This window comes from Bos taurus, chromosome 9 (assembly GCF_002263795.3).
Source record: "Bos taurus isolate L1 Dominette 01449 registration number 42190680 breed Hereford chromosome 9, ARS-UCD2.0, whole genome shotgun sequence".
Taxonomy (NCBI): Eukaryota; Metazoa; Chordata; class Mammalia; order Artiodactyla; family Bovidae; genus Bos; species Bos taurus.
In genome coordinates this window covers 81,516,804-81,534,186 of record NC_037336.1, presented here as the reverse complement: position 1 = coordinate 81,534,186, position 17,383 = coordinate 81,516,804, and the positions used below count along the sequence as shown (strand labels likewise).

General features: G+C 39.3%; 1 protein-coding gene across 1 annotated transcript in view; it reads right to left on the bottom strand.

The window, feature by feature from the left end:
- Nucleotides 1-10,152, bottom strand: part of STX11 (syntaxin 11) — a 50,784-nt gene extending 40,632 nt beyond the window's left edge. The window contains exons 1-2 of the mRNA XM_024996789.2: nucleotides 10,027-10,152; nucleotides 9,756-9,940 (exon numbers count right to left, since the gene is read on the bottom strand). Of these exons, the coding sequence (XP_024852557.1) occupies nucleotides 9,756-9,822 (67 nt within the window). The 5' untranslated portion in view covers nucleotides 9,823-9,940; nucleotides 10,027-10,152. The remainder of the gene's footprint in view (nucleotides 1-9,755; nucleotides 9,941-10,026) is intronic.
- Between the last annotated feature and the right edge of the window lie 7,231 nt (nucleotides 10,153-17,383).

Here is a 17,383-nt window from a genome sequence, read left to right as displayed (position 1 = left end):
GGAGTGCAATGAAGTGTCCAGTAGTGAGTTTTGATATGTCTATGGGTTTGGTGTGACTTTGGGCAGCCTCTATATTGAAGCTCAGGGCTATGTTCCTGTGTTGCTGGAGAATTTGCATGGTATGTCTTGCTCTGGAACTTGTTGGCTCTTGGGTGGTGCTTGGTTTCAGTGTAGGTATGGAGGCTTTTGGATGAGCTCTTATCGGTTAATGTTCCCTGGAGTCAGGAGTTCTCTGGTGTTCTCAGGTTTTGAATTTAAGCCTCCTGCCAGTGGTTTTAGTCTTATTCTTTTTTATTTTATTTTATTTTTTAACTTTACAATATTGTACTGGTTTTGCCATATATTGAGATGAATCTTTAGTCTTATTCTTATAGTAGCCTCAAGACTTCTCCATCTCTTTTCGAAGACAATGGGCTGCCTTTCTGGGTGCCTGATGTCCTCTGCCAACACTCAGAAGCTGTTTTGTGGAATTTGCTCAGCATTCAAATGTTCTTTTCATGAATATGTGGGGGAGAAAGTGGTCTACCCTTCCTATTCCTCCGCCATCTTAGGACCGCCCACGTATTTTGACCATTGCAAGCTGAGGAATCTGCAGATGTAAGGGCTCTCAGATGTCAAGCATGTAGGAGCATGCTTGACTTCCTGGAGCAATACCAGTGTGGTAGGGAAAGAAAATGGGGAAGAGTGATAACTGGTGAGAGTGGGTGGGGAGTAGAGCATGTAGAGCCTTGGTGGGCTTGATAGTTTTTAAATTTTACTTTGATTAAGAAGGGAAGACATTGGAAATTTTTTAACAGAGGAGTAACCTGATGTGGCTTTTTTTGTTTGTTTAGTCTACTGTTGTATTGAGAATAGATTAAGGGACAAGAATGGAAGTAGGCCAGCCAGTTAGGAAGCCGTGATGATTAATTTTATGTGTCGACTGGGCTGGGGTTGCTCAGGTATTTGGTTAAACATTATTCTGTTTAACCCTCTGTACATCTGTAAGGGTGTTTCTAGATGAGATTAACATCTGAATCCATGGACTGAGCAAAGCAGATTGCACTCCTCAGTGTTGGTGGGCCTCATCCAAGCTGTTGAAGGCCTGAACAGAACAAAAGGCAGGATAAGACAGCATTTGTTCTCCCTAGGCCTGCCTGTCTTTGAACTAGGACATTAGTTTTCTCCTGACTTCAGACTTGACCTCAAACTGAAACTTAGGCCATTTGCTTTCCTCCTTCTCAGGCCCTTGGACTCAGACTAGAACTATACCACCAACTTTTCTGCATTCCAGCTTGTCATCTGCAGATCTTGGGACTGTTCAGCCTCCATAATCACGTGTGCCAATTCCTTCTATCTCAGTCTCTGGATATAGATGTATCTCCTATTGGTTCTGTTTCTGCAGAAAACCCGGATTGACACAAAGCCATGACAGTGGAACTGGTGAGAACTGGACAGATTCTGGATTTATACCCAAGGAGGGGCTGAGAGGACTGACTGATTAATTGGATGTGGAGGGAGAGAGAGAGGAGTCAAGGATGAGTCAAGGGTTTTCCTTGGAGCAACTAAAGGAAAGAAGTTCCTTAGACCGAGATGAGGAGACTGCCTGGGAAACAAATTGTGGGGGTTGGGGGAGGGGAGGGGAGGTTTGTGAGGACTAACAGCTCCATTTTGGACACTTGAAGTTTGGAGTCTTAAGTTTTCAAGAATATCAGTTGGACTGGTGAGTCTGGGATGATGGTTTCAATCTGGAAGTCTTCAGCACACAGAATTTAGATGTCTGAAGTCTGAGTCATAGGGTACTACAAAGTTTAGAGGTCAGGAAGATGAAGAACAAGAAAGGAGAATGAGAAAGTGTAATCAGTGAGATAGGAGGTAAACTGATGAAGAATGTTCCAGAAGCCAAATGAAAAAAATATTTCAAGAGTGGTCAATTCTATCAAAGGCTGCTAAAGTGGGTAAAATTAGGAATGAAAACTGAGCAATGGGCTTAGCCATACGGAGGTTGATGGCAAAATTGATAAGGGTTCAGTGGTGTGTGATGACCAATACTTCTGAGGAGCCCAGAGAGAGGTGGCAATAGCTGGAAGGAAATGTATGGTCAAGGGAGAATTTTTTTTAATTAGAAAATATACATATTTGTACGCTCACGGTTATGAGCCAGAAGACAAGTAAAAGGTGACAAGACAGAAGAGAAAAGGGATAATTGCCAAAGCGGTGCTCTTGAGCAGAGAGATGAAATCTCGAGCTCATCTCTCGATGAGCAGAGGTGGAATCCAGTGCACAGATGGAAAGCTGGGAATAAAAAGAGAAGATAGGTTTCTCCCCTCATGGCAGCAGAGGGGGAGGCAGGTACGGGTACAGATGCTACTGAATGTGGAAACAGGAACATGTATTATCAATGAAGAAGGAAGGTCATCAGCTGAAAGTGAGGAGTAAGAGGAAGTTTGAGAAGAGAGGGGAAAGTAGGAAATAGCATCTTGGGTCAGGGAGAGAGCAAATGGACTTTGAAAATATAGTCAGATGGTTAGGTGGTACTAAGAGTTCATTTGAAATCGGGGATCATGAATGTGAAGGGAGACCAGTTGGTATAGTTGTGTTTTCACAAACCTCAGGTGTCTACTTGGGCACCAATAAAATTAGGCAGAGGTCCAGAGATAATCAGAGTTTGGAGCTGCCAGATGAATATGATAGAGGCGACAGGGACCAGAGTGTTGAGGCTCTGTGCAAGGGAATAACCATAATTCAGGACCATGGCATCTAAACCGAGTAAGGAGAGAAGAGAGGACATGAATGATAGTTATGAGGCCATGTGAAAGGATATTAGGTCTATGGATCAGAAGATCCAGGGTATCAAGAAATTGCTGCAGTTGGGAGGGGAGTGGTTAGAGAGATTCAGTTGAAAAAAAAAGTTGGTTGTCAGAGAGCAGACTATGAATAGATGCAGATATTGATAATGGCAAGATCTAGACTGACCTGGTTCTCTGCACTTGGCCTGACCACCCTGGCTAGGCTCCCAGATAGGTCTTCTATATTTACAGACATTTTTCTGGAGATGTGGCTTTCACCTCCAGTCTAGATTTTTTTTATTCTTATTTATCTTTTGGCTGTACTGCACTGCAAGGGAGTATCTTAATTCCCTCCCTGACCAGGGAACCCGAGTCCCCTGCAATGACAGCATGGCATCTTAACCACTGGATCACCAGGGAAGTCTCCCTCCAGTCTGGATTCTTGAATCCATTAGTACTTTAGGGTAAAGCTCAGATAAAGCAGGGCAAGCACTTGAAGAAGGGCACCACTGCCACATAAAGGTTCACCCCCTGGATACTGTGTACATCATCTTGTGTACCACTGCCATCCCTCACGGGAAGGGCTCATAAACCCATTCAGTCTCTGTGTTAGAAGATCATCTGTAAACAGTTATTTCATTTCACTTTTTAAAATTATAGTTGATTTATGACATTCTGCCAATCTCTGCTATAGAGCAATCTCTCCTTTCATACAATATTATAAATAGCCATTTTATATCCCTACACCATGTAGCAATCACCAGCTCCCATTTCTCTTTTCTATGCTAATTTTCAAATTCCTTGAGGACAGGTGTTTAACCTATCTTTTTAAAACTGCAATAAAATACATGTGACATAACACGTACCATTGTGGCCATTTAAAAATGAGAAGTTCGGTTACATTCCGTACACTCACGTTGTGCAACCACCACCATCCATTTCCAGCACTTTTTCATTTTCCCTAACTGACAACTCTGTAGCCATTAAACACTAACTCCTCATTCCCCCTCTCCCTAGTCCCTGGCACCCACCACTTTACTTTCTGTCTCTGACTACTCTAGAGACCACAAATAAGTAAAACCGTGCAATATTTGCCCTTTTATAACTGGCTTATTTCAGTCTGTATAATAGCTTCAAGGTTTATGCATGTTATAACATGTGTCAAAATCTTCCTTTTAAAGACTGAATATTTTTTTTCAGTCTCTGCCTTCATTTTTCTGAGGTAGAGACCCAGAAGTGGAATTGCTGGATCATATGGTAATTCTCCCCTTCATGGATCACAGCCTTGTCGTGGCAAAGGGGCTTGCATAGCTCAGTGAAGCTATAAGCCATGCTGTGTAGGGCTACCCAAGATGGATGGGTCCTAGTGGAGAGTTCTGACAAAACGTGGTCCACTGGAGGAGGGAATGGCAAACCACTGCAGCATTCTTGCCATGAGAACCCCATGAGCAGCATGAAAAGGCAAAATGATATAATGTAGGAAGATGAGCCCCCAGGTCGGAAGCTATCTAATATGCAAGGAGGGAAGAGCAAAAGGCAATTACTAAGAGCTCCAGAAAGAACGAAGCTGCTGGGCCAAAGCAAAAATGATGCTCAGTTGTGGATGTGTCAATGGACATGAATCTGAGCAAACTCCAGGAGATATTGAAGGACAGGGAAGCCTGGCATGCTGCAGTCCACAGGATCTCAAAGAGTTGGACACAACTTAGTGACTGAACAATAACAAAATGGTAATTCTATTTCTTCTGGGATCATTATACTGTTTTCCACAACAGCTGCTCTACTTTACATTCACACAGCAACGCATAAGTGTTCCAAATTTTCCACTTCTTTGTTAACACTTGTTATTTTCATATAACCTATCTTTAATTTCCTCTCTATTTGACATCCTGCTGGGCCCATGATGTTGCATGAGTAAATAAATAACTGTTATTACCTCTGTAGAAAAGGGAAATGAGATTAAATGAATCAACTTGTATTCAGCAAGCCCCACCTCATACATCTTGTTCTTACTGTAGCCACATGTGGCTCTTTAAATTTAAATTAATTAAAATTAAGCAGATTTTAAAATTCAGTTCATCAGTCTCATTACTGACATGTCACCATAATAACTAGTGCTTATTAGTATCTAATGTATCAGTCAGTACAGAATAGAACATTTCCATTATTGCAGACAGCTCTTTAGCTACTGTGATGGACAGCACTTTCTAGATTCTGCTGCTGCTGCTGCTGCTGCTGTTACTGCTGCTAAGTCACTTCAGTTGTGTCTGACTCTGTGCGACCCCACAGATGGCAGCCCACCAGGCTCCCCCGTCCCTGGGATTGTCCAGGCAAGAACACTGGAGTGGGTTGCCATTTCCTTCTCCAATGCATGAAAGTGAAGTCGTTCAGTTGTGTCTGACTCTTAGCGACCCTATGGACTGCAGTCTACCAGGCTCCTTCATCCATGGGATTTTCCAGGCAAGAGTACTGGAGTGGGATACCATTGCCTTCTGCAGCCACTTATTCTTTGTCTCACTAATTATATTTGGATACATTTTCCCAGACCTGGATAACTAATGTTTAAGATAAAAATCCTTCTTAAATAAGAGAGGAAGTTGTTGTTGTTGTTGTTGTTCAGTCACTCAGTCATGTCCAACTCTTTGCAACCCAATGGACTGCAGCACTCCAGGCTTCCCTGTCCCTCACCATCTCCTAAAATTTGCCCAAGTTCATGCCCATTGCATCAGTGATGCCATTCAGTCATCTCATCCTCTGATGCCCTCTTCTCCTCTGCCCTCAATCTTTCCCAGCATCAGGGACTTTTCCAATGAGTCAGATTTTTCACATCAGATAAACAAAATACTGGAGCTTCAGCTTCAGTATCAGTCCTTCCAAGGAATATTGAGGATTGATTTCCCTCAAGGCTAACTGGTTTGATCTTCTTCGGAGAGGGGAAAGTACACTACCTAAAATGTCTGTGGCTTTTTAGTACATAAATGGCTACTCTGTGAATTCTCCCAAATTTTGTGCTTAAATATTAATTTGGACTTTTGATGAGCATGTGGTTCTGTTATTCTGGATGATTGCCTTTATGTACACAGACTTATAAATTATTTAAGTTTAAAAACATTTTTTTTTTTTTTGGCCACACCATGCAGCATGCAGGATCTTAGTTTGCTGACCAGGGATCGAACCAGTGTACCCTGTATTGGAAGGCAGACTCTTAAGCGCTGGACCACGAGGAAAATCCCTATAAACTATTTAAATCTTTCTTTACATCCTTTAAACTACTTACCTACTAAACCATAAATTTTGAAAAACATTCTCAGATTCACAGTGGAGATTGTGACCATTCTACTTATTACTATTGATATCTGTTAAATAACGAATGAATAAATAACCAACGTAAGCCCCAAGTGGAACTTGAGGGAGCTCAGGGCACGGAGAGAACATTTTAGAGGTTGACGCCAGGTATAACGAGGTTTTGGAATTTGTCTCTAGCCCTGGTGTAGCTTTAAGAGACTTTTTAAAAAAACCGAACATGGAATTTAAGCTTTGTTCTTTTATCCTACTGTTGAAAAAGTTGCTTTACAATTCCTCTAAGGATTCTATTGCATGTTTATAAAGCTCTAACTCTATTTTATGAATAGTGCTAGTTGCTCAGTCATGTCCGACTCTTTGCGACTCCATGGACGGTAGCCCGCCAGGCCACTCTTTCCAGAATTCTCTAGGCAAGAATACTGGAGTGGGTAGCCAAGTCCTTCTCCAGGGGATCTTCCTGACCCAGGGATCAAACCCAGGTCTCCTGCATTACAGGCAGATTCTTTACCATCTGAGCCACCAGAGAAACACTTGCCACCAATGGATATAACAAGAAAAAATGAATTCTAGATTTGATAATGTCAGCATGTGTGTAGCTATCTTCTGTTTGCTCCTTAAGATCCACTTTCTGTCACCCTCTGTTCTGCTCTCAACCCTGGGAGGTTGATCTGAATGGACTAATTCTTTTTTTTTTTTTTTTTTATTATTCATTTTAATAGAAGGCTAAGAATGGACTATTCTAACAGGCTCCTGTGCCCTTTGGCTTTCCTTGGGTTTGGCCAGAAGGGAAGTCCTGCAGGAGAGCAGAAGCAGGGGATGAGGTGAGGGAATTTATTCTCGACAGAAGGGCTATCTGAGTCTGTGTCCCTCAGCATAAGCTCATTCTTCCTCTAATGTAGTCTGTTCTACGTGATTCCCTCTCCCTTGGTTCCGGTTACCTCTCTCTACTCATGGTTCTCAGGCCTGGAATATGACAGCCCAGAGGTCCCTTTCAGTTCCCTCTCTGCTCACACCTTTACAATAGTACCCTTATTCATAAATCTTCCTTGAATTATTTTAATTTGAATGTGCCATTTCTTTCACATTGAGACTCTAACTGACACAGCATCCTTAAATGGTAGCTAGAGCATAGGTATTGTTGTTTAGTTGCTAAGTAGTGTCCAGCCGTTTTTGACCTCATGGATTATAGCCTGCCAGGCTCCTCTGTTCATGGGATTTCCCAAACAAGAACACTGGAGTGGATTGCCGTTTGCTTCTCTAAGAGCTCTTCCCGACCCAGTGATCAAATCAGGGTCTCTTAAACTGGCAGGCAGGTTCTTTACTACTGAGCCACCAGAGCATAGAACCTGAATCTGCTCTGAAATGTTTATACCCACAGTCTATGAAAAATGTTCCCTGATGATATTTTCATCTTATTTAGATCCACTGGTAAGCTTTTCAAAGAAACAATGTTGTACGTCATATGATATAAATTTTTCTCTAGTACACTCAGACTAGAAAAATATTCTCAGATTTACGTCTAAATCTTTTTGCATATCGCTTATTTATATAAAATGTAATTTATGGAAATACAGAAATAAGACTTTATAAAGTAAATAGGTAAATTTTTAAGGTTTCATTTATCCAGTATCTAATAAGCTTTTTTTAAACATATTTATTTATTTTTCCCAAATAATTCTTTTTAAAGGTATGTGAGGAAATTAGTACATCAGTACTTCAAACAAGCCATTGTTATTCAACACACACAGCATATAGGAGAACAAAGTTGCTAACCTTTCCTATACAATGAATGTTTCTGTCCCTCTAAAATTCACATGTTTAAACCCAATCCCTATGTGATGGTGGTTACATAGGGAGGTGGAACCTTGGAAGGTGATGAAGTCATGAATATAGAAACCTTAAGAACATGAATAGTACCCTTATAAAAGAAGCCCCAGGAAACTCTCTTGCCCCTTCTGCTGTGAGAGGATATAGCAATAAGATAGCCATCTATGAACCAGGAAGCAAGCTCTCATCAAACACCAAATTCATCACTACCATGATATAAGACTTCACACCCTCCAAAACTGTGAGAAATAAATTTCTGTCATTTATAAGACACTCAGTCTGAGTATTTTTGTGTACCATTTAGCCCAAACAGATTAAGACACCTTGGAAACTCAAGATTTAAATGTACAAATATTAGCAAACAACAGATCATTACAAAAAAAAAAATAAACCCCATAATGCTAATAGATCAAAGTCGCTCAGTCCTGTCCAACTCCTTGTGACCCCATGGACTATATGTAGCCCCTCAGGCTCTTCTGTCCATGGAATTCTCCAGGCAAAAATAATGGAGTGGTTAAACATTCCCTTCTTCAGGGGGATCTCCCCGAACCAGGGATTGAACCTGGGTCTCCCACATTGAGGGCAGGTTCATATCAAAGATAACCAACACTTATCATTTGCATCACAAAGCATGAGGTATGCACAACTCAACCCCATCTGACCGAGGAGGAAAAGAGCCTTCAAATCTCCTGCCCACTGTCTCAGCACCTGCAAGCAAAGGAACCTGGATCCAAATCTTAGCGCCCAACACAAAAGTTTATGTTCTTAACTACAAAAAAGTGTCCAAGAGCAACTCAAAGCCCACAGAAAAAAACAAAAAAGAAAAATTTTCCAAAGCAAATGACTTATTTCATCCTGTTATAGCAAACTCAGAGTAAGCTTAGAAAAACTACTAAAAAAAGAAAAGAAACAAGAATGCAGATATACACACTACTATATATAAAATAGATAACTAATAAGGGGAACTCTTTTCAATACTCTGTAATGGCCCATATGGGAAAAGAATCTAAAAAAGAGTGGCCGTGTGTATAACTGCCTCACTCTGCTGTACACCTGAACCTAGCATAACGTTGTATTAACAAATCAACTCTACTCCAATAAAAATTTAAAAAATTAAAAAATAAATATTTTTAAATTATTTGTTTATATTCAAAAAATAAAGCATGCAACAGACATCTCTCTTAGAAAAGCAATTTCCTTTTTAATAAGTTTATTTTTCTGTGCATGGTACACAAGAAGGGGTAGAAAGTGAGGTTGCAAATTGTACTATTTTGGTATTAGTTAAATGTTATCTTTGCTTATAGTTCCTGAAATGACACCACTGTATTTTCAATTTAACAGAAATTGCAAATAAGTGAAAACTTTCCTCTGATATACTGGCATACTTGTTGTAAGAGGCCTGAAGTTTAGCATGTATTGGCTACTCTATGCATACAAACAGAACCTTCTCTGTGAAAGAGAATGGGCTAAAAAAATCTGGACTAGAGATAGCATAATTGATCTGTTTAATACCTCAATTTTTCTGCAACTGTGATTTTGCATAACAACTTGCAAAAGTATTTTAAGATGAGACTGTTGATCAATGCTCACTTCTGGTAAATCCCTTTTGCACCATAGCCCTGTCCTGAGGAACTGATAAAAGTGAAACAAAAAAAAATCACCAACAGAAGGTAACAAATAAGCCATGCCTTTTACAAATGTTTAGCAAATGCTGGTTTCAAATTTGAATAATTAAATTAGTTCTCAAAAGTGTAGTGTTCACAAATAGACTAAACATTTTTACATCTATAGTTTATTCATTTAGAAGAATTTGTGCCATCCATTTAGAAACTATAAGCCTATAGCAAAAAGCCTTACTTTGTGGTTGAGACGTGGTCTTCTTTTTTACCTCGTCATCCATTTCATCCCCTTGAGGCAGCTCCATGTCTTTATTTGTCTTATTTTTCCCTTTAACACACGCTTCAAATGGATGGATTCCTTCATCAAAGGTGGTTTATAATTTCTGTGAGTTCATAGACCACAACCAGCATTCCTTCGTGATCCTAAAGAAAATGTAAAAGTACAATATTGGCGCCACAAAAAACAAGTGTGTTTTAAATGGTGAGTATTTTAAAGATGAGCTTAGTACAAAAAAGTGACGCAATGAAAACAGACTGAAGTCCGAGCAGAGAAGTCACAGATTCAGCTTTCCTTGAGGATGCCTGCTTGGAATGATGAGATTGTTGAGGAGACTGTGGAGAAGCTGACAGATGGTCTTCTCAGGTGCACAGCTCCTCACCTTCCTTACGTGTCCCAGTGTGAGCAGGAATCCTTTCTAGCAGCTGACATGGTCTTGTGTCACCAGTACTGGGTGTTGAAAGCAGGCCACCCCATCTGATTTCTTAAAACCCCATTTTCTGTAGGCTGACGATGGCAAAGGTCAATTATGAAACAGGAACTTTTGACACAACTCAACATCCCTAGTCACAGAGAAACATTTACAAAACAAACGCCCCCATGCAATTGAAATTCCTAATTGATTACAATGTAGATATGAGTGTTGGACATAATCCATTCACTCCTTATTTCTTTTACGGCCCTACTACATCATCTTTCCAGCTTAAGTAAGGAGTACACTGCTCTTCAAGGAAAAAGAATAAATGGCACCCAGTGCCTGGAAAACCCCATGGACGGAGGAGCCTGGTAGGCTCCAGTCCATGGGTTGCGAAGAATCGGACCCGACTGAGCAACTTCACTTTCACTTTTCACTTTCATGCATTGGAGAAGGCAATGGCAACCCACTCCAGTGTTCTTGCCTGGAGAATCCCAGGGACAGGGGAGCCTGGTGGGCTGCCGTCTATGGGGTCGCGCAGAGTCGGACATGACTGAAGCAACTTAGCAGCAGCAGCAGCAGTGTTGACAAATTACTTGAATATAATATAAATACAATGTAGCTTATATAAATATGACATAAATTCTGTATGACTACAAGTTCTTTAAAAAGCCATAAAATTTAAGCCAATCTACACGTTACAAGTATAAAGTTAATAATATTAAAATAAACAGCATTGATTTAATGTTTTTTTGATGAAGCAAAACCACAAATGTCTATTCCAAAAGTGCTTAGGGGGTAATTTGTATTTCATTTATCTATATGAGTCTCTTTATTTTGAAGATAACACTCATTTGAATGATTCTTATTATTGCTATGATTTTTCCTTTTAAACTATACATTCATCTTGAATCATCAAGCCATGATTTTTTTCAGTTTTACTGAGATGTAATTGACAAATAAAAATGTAAGGAACAAAGTATACGTGGTGGTGATTTGATATATGCATGCATTGTGAAAAGACTCCCACCACCTAATTAATTAACATATCCATCACCTCACATAATGATCTTTCTTTTTGTTTTTTCGGTGAGAACATTAAAGTTCTATTCTCTCAGCAAATTTCAATTATATTATACAGTTGACCCTTGAACAATATGGTAGTTAGAGGCATCAACCTCCCACACAGTAGAAAATCAAAGTATAATTTTAATAGGCTACTGTATCCGCAGTTTCACAGCCAAGTAGTCAACCAACCACAGATTGTGTAATATGTACTTAATTTTTTAAAAAAATGTGTGTATGTGGACCCATGCAGTTCAAACCTGTGTTGTACAAGAATCAACTGTACAGTGCTATCAACTATAGTCACCATGTTTTACACCGTGTTTACACATGGTTTACACATGTTTTAGTGTAAACTTATTCATCTCATAGCTGAAAGTTTGTAGCCTTTTACCAACCTCTCCTTATTTCCCCCAACCTGCAGATTCTGACAACCACTTTTGTAATCTCTGTTTCTATGAGATTCCACATGTAAGTGGAATCTTTTTTTTTAATTAAGATTCCACATATAAGTGACGCAGTGCAGTAGTTGCCTTTCTGTGACCAGCTTGCTTCACTTAATATAATGCCCTCAAGGTCCATCCATGTTGTTGCAAATGGCAGGATTTCCTTCTTTCTCATGGCTAAATCATATTACAAATTTATTTTATGTATTATTTATATTTATTATGTTTGCTCAGTCATGTCTTACTCTTTGAAATCCATTGGATTGTAGCGCTCCAGGCTCATCTGTCCATGGGATTTTTCAGGCAAGAATACCGGAGAGGGTTGCCATTTCAGAAAAATATGTCCTTATGTATAACATATATCCCTTATCCATTTATCTGTGGATGGGCACTTAGGTTGTTTCCATAGTCTGGATATTGTGAATAGTACTCCAATAAACATGGGGGTGCAGATATATCTTCAGTACCTTTTTTTAAAAATATCTTCAGTATCTTGTTTTTTTATTTCCTTTGGATTTATATCCAGAATTGGGATTGTTGGATCATATAATTGTTCTATTTAATTTGGAGGAAAACTTCCATACTCTCTTCCATAGTGGCTGCACCAATTTATATTCCCACCAACAGGGTGCGAGGGTTCTCTTTTCTCCACATTCTCACCAAGTTTTTATCTCTTGTCCCTCTGATGCTAGCCATTCTAACAGATATGAGCAGATAACTCATAACTCATTAACCCCTGATGATTAGGCACATTGAGCACTTTTTCTTGTACTTATGGCCATTTGCATGTCCTTTTTTGGGAAAATGTCTACACAGTTCCTCTGTCCATTTTGAAATCCAATTGCTTGGTTTTTTGCTTTTGACTTGTATGAAACCTTCGCATATATTGGACACTAACCCCTTATCAAGATATATGATTTGCAAACATTCTCTCATTCAGTAAACTAACTGTTCCTCTTGTTGATGATTTCCTTTGCTATGCAGAAGCTTTTTATTGACGTAGTCCCATTTCTTTATTTTTGCCTTTGTTGCCTTTGCTATGGTGTCCAATCCAAAATAATCACTGCCAATGTCAAGGAGCTTACCCCTATGTTTCCTTCTAGGAGTTTTATGGTTTCAGGTCTTGTGCTCAAATATTTAATCCATTTTGAGTTGACTGTGGGGTAGGGTGTAGGAGAGAAGTCAAGTTTCATTCTTTTGCATTTGGCTGCCCTGTTTTCCTAACACCATTTATTGAAAATATTGTCCTTTTCCCACTATATTCTTGGCACCTTTATGGAAAGTTAATTGACCATATATGCATGAGTTTATTTCTGGGCTCTTTATTCTAATCCATTGATCTATATGCCTGTATTTACATCAACTACCATACTTTGTCTATGAAAATGACATTGGAACTTTGATAGAGATTGCATTAAATACCTACCAAAATGCTTTGGGTAGTATGGATATTTTAACAACATTAATCCTACTAGTTCACGAGCACAGATTACCTTTTCATTTATTTTCGTCTTCTTCAATTTCTTTCACTTCTATCTTATAGTTTTAAGTGTATAGATCTTTCACCTATTTGGTTAAATTTATTTGTAGGTATATTATTCTTTTTGATGCAATTGTACATAGGATTGTTTTCCTAACTTCTCTTTCTGATAGTTCATTGTTAGTGTGTAGAAACACAACTGATTTTTGTGTATTAAATTTGTATCCTCCACCTTTACTGAATTCATTTGTTAGCTCTAACAGTATTTTTGGTGGTGTATTTATAGTTTTCTATTTATAAAATACCATCCACAAATAGAGAAAGTTTTACTTCTTCCTTTCTGATTTGGATACTTTTACTTCTTTTCCTTGCCTAATTTCTCTGGCTAGGACTTGCAGTAGTATATCAAAAGTGACAAGGGTATCTTCATCTTGTTCCTGATCTTAGAGGAAGAGTTTTCAACTTTTCACCGCTGAGCATGATGTCCACTGTGGGCTTGTTTTATGTGGCCTTTATTATGTTGAAGGTATATTTTCTCTATACTCAGTTTGCTGAAAGATTTTATCATGAATGGATGTTAAAGTGAAAAGTGAAAGTCATACAGTCATGTCCAACTCTTTGTGACCCCATGGACTATACAGAATACTAGAGTGGATATCCGTTCCATTCTCCACTGGATCTGTTGAATTTTGTCAAATGCTTTTTCTGCGTCTATTGAGATAATTATATGATTTTCATCCTCCATTATGTTATTGTGATGTATTGCATTGACTGATTTGCAGATGTTGAACCATCCTTGCATCGCTGGAATAAATCCCACTTAACTGTATGATCCTTTTACTGTATTATTGAATTTGGTTTGCTAGTATTTTGTTGAGGATTTCTGTATTTATGCTTATCAGAAAAATTGGCCTGTAATTTCCTTTTCTTGTAGTGTCCTTGCCTGCATTTCATATTAGGGTAACGCTGGCCTCATAAGATGAGCTCAGAAGTGTTCCCTCGTCTTCCACTTTTTGGAAGAGTTAGACAAGGATTGGTAGTAATTCTTCTTTATTAAATGTTTGGTAGAACTCATCAGTTAAGCCATCTGATCCTGGACTATTGTTTGTTGGGATGTTTTTAAATTACTAATTCAGTCTTTTTATCAGTAATGGAACTGTTCAGATTTTCTATTTCTTAATGTGGTGACCTGAATGGGAAGGACATCTAAAGAGTGGATATTTGTATACATATAACTGATTCACTTTGTTATACAGCAGAAACTAACACATTTTAAAGCAACTATACTCCAATAAAAAAAATTAATAAAAGTGTTATATTGTGAAGGGAGGGTAAGTAGTGAGTAACAGTAGATTTTTCTGAAAATATGAGCTGAGAAACCCTACCCTACATTCTCCAATGTTTGTTGAAGATTAAATAGACAGATTTTTAGCAAGCCTTCTCTTTTAAGTTGATTTAGGAGCTGATTATATATGTGTCATATGCATTTGATACCTTCTGGTCCTACAGCCAATTTATTATCTCTTGACCTGGAGTGGCTTTTAATTTTATTTTAATTTATTTTTAATTTTTTAAAAATGTGACTTCCCTGGCAGTCCAGTAGTTAAGACTTTGCCTTCCAATGCAGGGGGTGCGGGTTAAATCCCTGGTCAGGGAGCTAAGATCCACATGCCTTATGGCCAAAAACCCCATAAAACAGAAGCAATATTGTAGCAAATTTAATAAAGAATTTTAAATGGTCTACACCAAAAAAATATCTTTAAAAAAATTTGGGGGGCAGCACTGCATGCAGCATGTGGAATCCTAGTTCCCCAGCCAGGGAAGGAACCCACACCCCTGCATTAGGAGGGCCACCAGAGAAGTCCCCTACTTTCAAAGGTCATTGTTACATTTGATTTTTTTTTTTTTAAGTCACTGTGGAACTGGTAAGTTTACCAAGAAATTTAAAAAAAAAATTTTTTTTAGCTCTTTTGTTAGGCTATATTAACACAGCCCTCTAGCAAGGCAGGGTAATCATAGAAGTGAAGCTAGAAGACTGATTTTTAAGATGATAGTTCACAGAAAGTATCGGTTATAGAGTCAGCAGGCAGAACTACAGCCTTTTAAAATATTAGAAAGTGTTTTAATTGAAGTAGGGAGTTTCAGTAAGCAAATGATCCACTTTCAATTTGAGGCTGTACTTTTCCTAGCTGGATACTATTCAAAGTTCCTGGGCCTTGGTTTCATCATGTACATTATGGGATAATATCTCTATTCAGAATTAAATAAGACAGGGTACATAAAAGTGCTTGAAAATAGAGACAGAAAGGAGGGAGGGAAGGAGGGAAGATGGAAAGAAGGGAGAAAGGAAGAAAGAGAGAATACCAACTGTATTCCAAAGAAAGAGCCAGGCTTTTTAAATTTAAATTTAAGGTAAGAGTGTACTTGAGAAGTGTTTTGTTGTAACACTGACTTCAGTCCACCACTTTTTGAACTAAGTGCACTGAGTGCTGTGACTTTGTTGAGCTGCTTGCTTTCTTGTATTATTACTCGAATGACATATTAACCCATCATACATTTCACCTTTGAAACAGTTGAATTGCATTTCAGTGCCTGACCATGAGTTACTGTGGCTCAGAATACTTAAGAAAGTTGACTACATGCATAAAATTTGTGAGTAGCAGAGTGAGAACATGGCAGAATCCCATAAATCACCTTTATTGAGAGTTGAGTCACTCTTTGCTATGAAAATAATTTATAGGGCAATGTTCCATTTCAGGGAAAATGAAAATTAATGGCATTTGTCAAGATAATGATGAATAAAGTTTCCACACCAGTGGAAAAGAACCAGTTTCACAGAAAATGTAAACTTTCCACTATATTATTTATCATTATAAATATTTCAGGCTCTTTGGTAAAATGTTAGGAAGTTTGGCTGAATTGGATATTGTTCACAGTGCTAGCTAGTCTCTGTGTGTTCTCCCAGATCCATTTTCAGCCCTTCTATCTGCTGCTCTGAGCCCCAAGAGTTCCTAAGGCAGAATGATAATTGGCAGAATATTTCCTCTTCACTCCCTTCCAGGCTTGACACCGAGGTCCTGGCAGTAGCTGTGTCCCTGATTACAGCAGCTGCCATGCAGCTCTGGTCTGCTTATAAATCTGGGGAAGGAAAGCCTTCTGCTGGCACTTGTTCTGGATCATTCCAGAACATACTATATCATATGAAACATATGGTTTCATATGGAACATTCATACCGTATGAAACCTGCCTCAGGTTTTCTTCTTGGTTCCTTTCACCTGTCCTCACCTGTGTAAACTTAATTAGTGCTAAGTCACTTCAGTTGTATCTGACTTTTTGCCACTCAGTGGGATGTAGCCCATCAGGCTTCTCTGTCCATAGGATTCTCCAGGTAAGAATACTGGAGTGGATTGCCATTTCCTCCTCCGGGGAGTCTTGGCAACCCAGGGAGCAAACCCACATCTCTATGTCTCCAGCACTGGCAGATGGGTTCTTTACCACCAGTGCCACCTGGGAAACCGATTCTTATCCAAATCCTGCCTGGAGGGACTTTTTTTTCCCTGGGGCCTAACCGGATATACGGAGAAGGCAATGGCACCCCACTCCAGTACTCTTGCCTGGAAAATCCCATGGACGGAGGAGCCTGGTACGCTGCAGTCCATGGGGTCGCTAAGAGTCGGACACGACTGAGAGACTTCACTTTCACTTTCCACTTTCATGCTTTGGAGAAGGAAATGGCAACCATCCAGTGTTCTTGCCTGGAGAATCCCAGGGACGGGGGAGCCTAGAGGGCTGACAGCTATGGAGTCTCACAGAGTCGGACAGACTGAAGCGGCTTAGCAGCAGCAGCAGCAGCAACTGGATATATTCTCCATAAACAAAATGTTTGAAACCCTTCTGGGGCATGTTCTGGGGTGCCCGTTCTTGGTCTCCCCCATTTTCTGCCCATCTTCCTTTCCTGCCTGTCTGTTCTGGACTTTAAGTTCCAGTATCAGTCTTGCAAATCTGCTGAACAAGCAATCCAGTTGTGTAAGGTCAACTGCCTGTATGTATATGTGTACACACACATTCATATATGTATTCACGAAATTAAAATTAAAATATCAATAATTCCCTTTGTACCTTTTCTTTCAGCACTTTAAAGTCTATATTTAATGTACCTTTTTTCTTAGTTCCTTTTAAGGT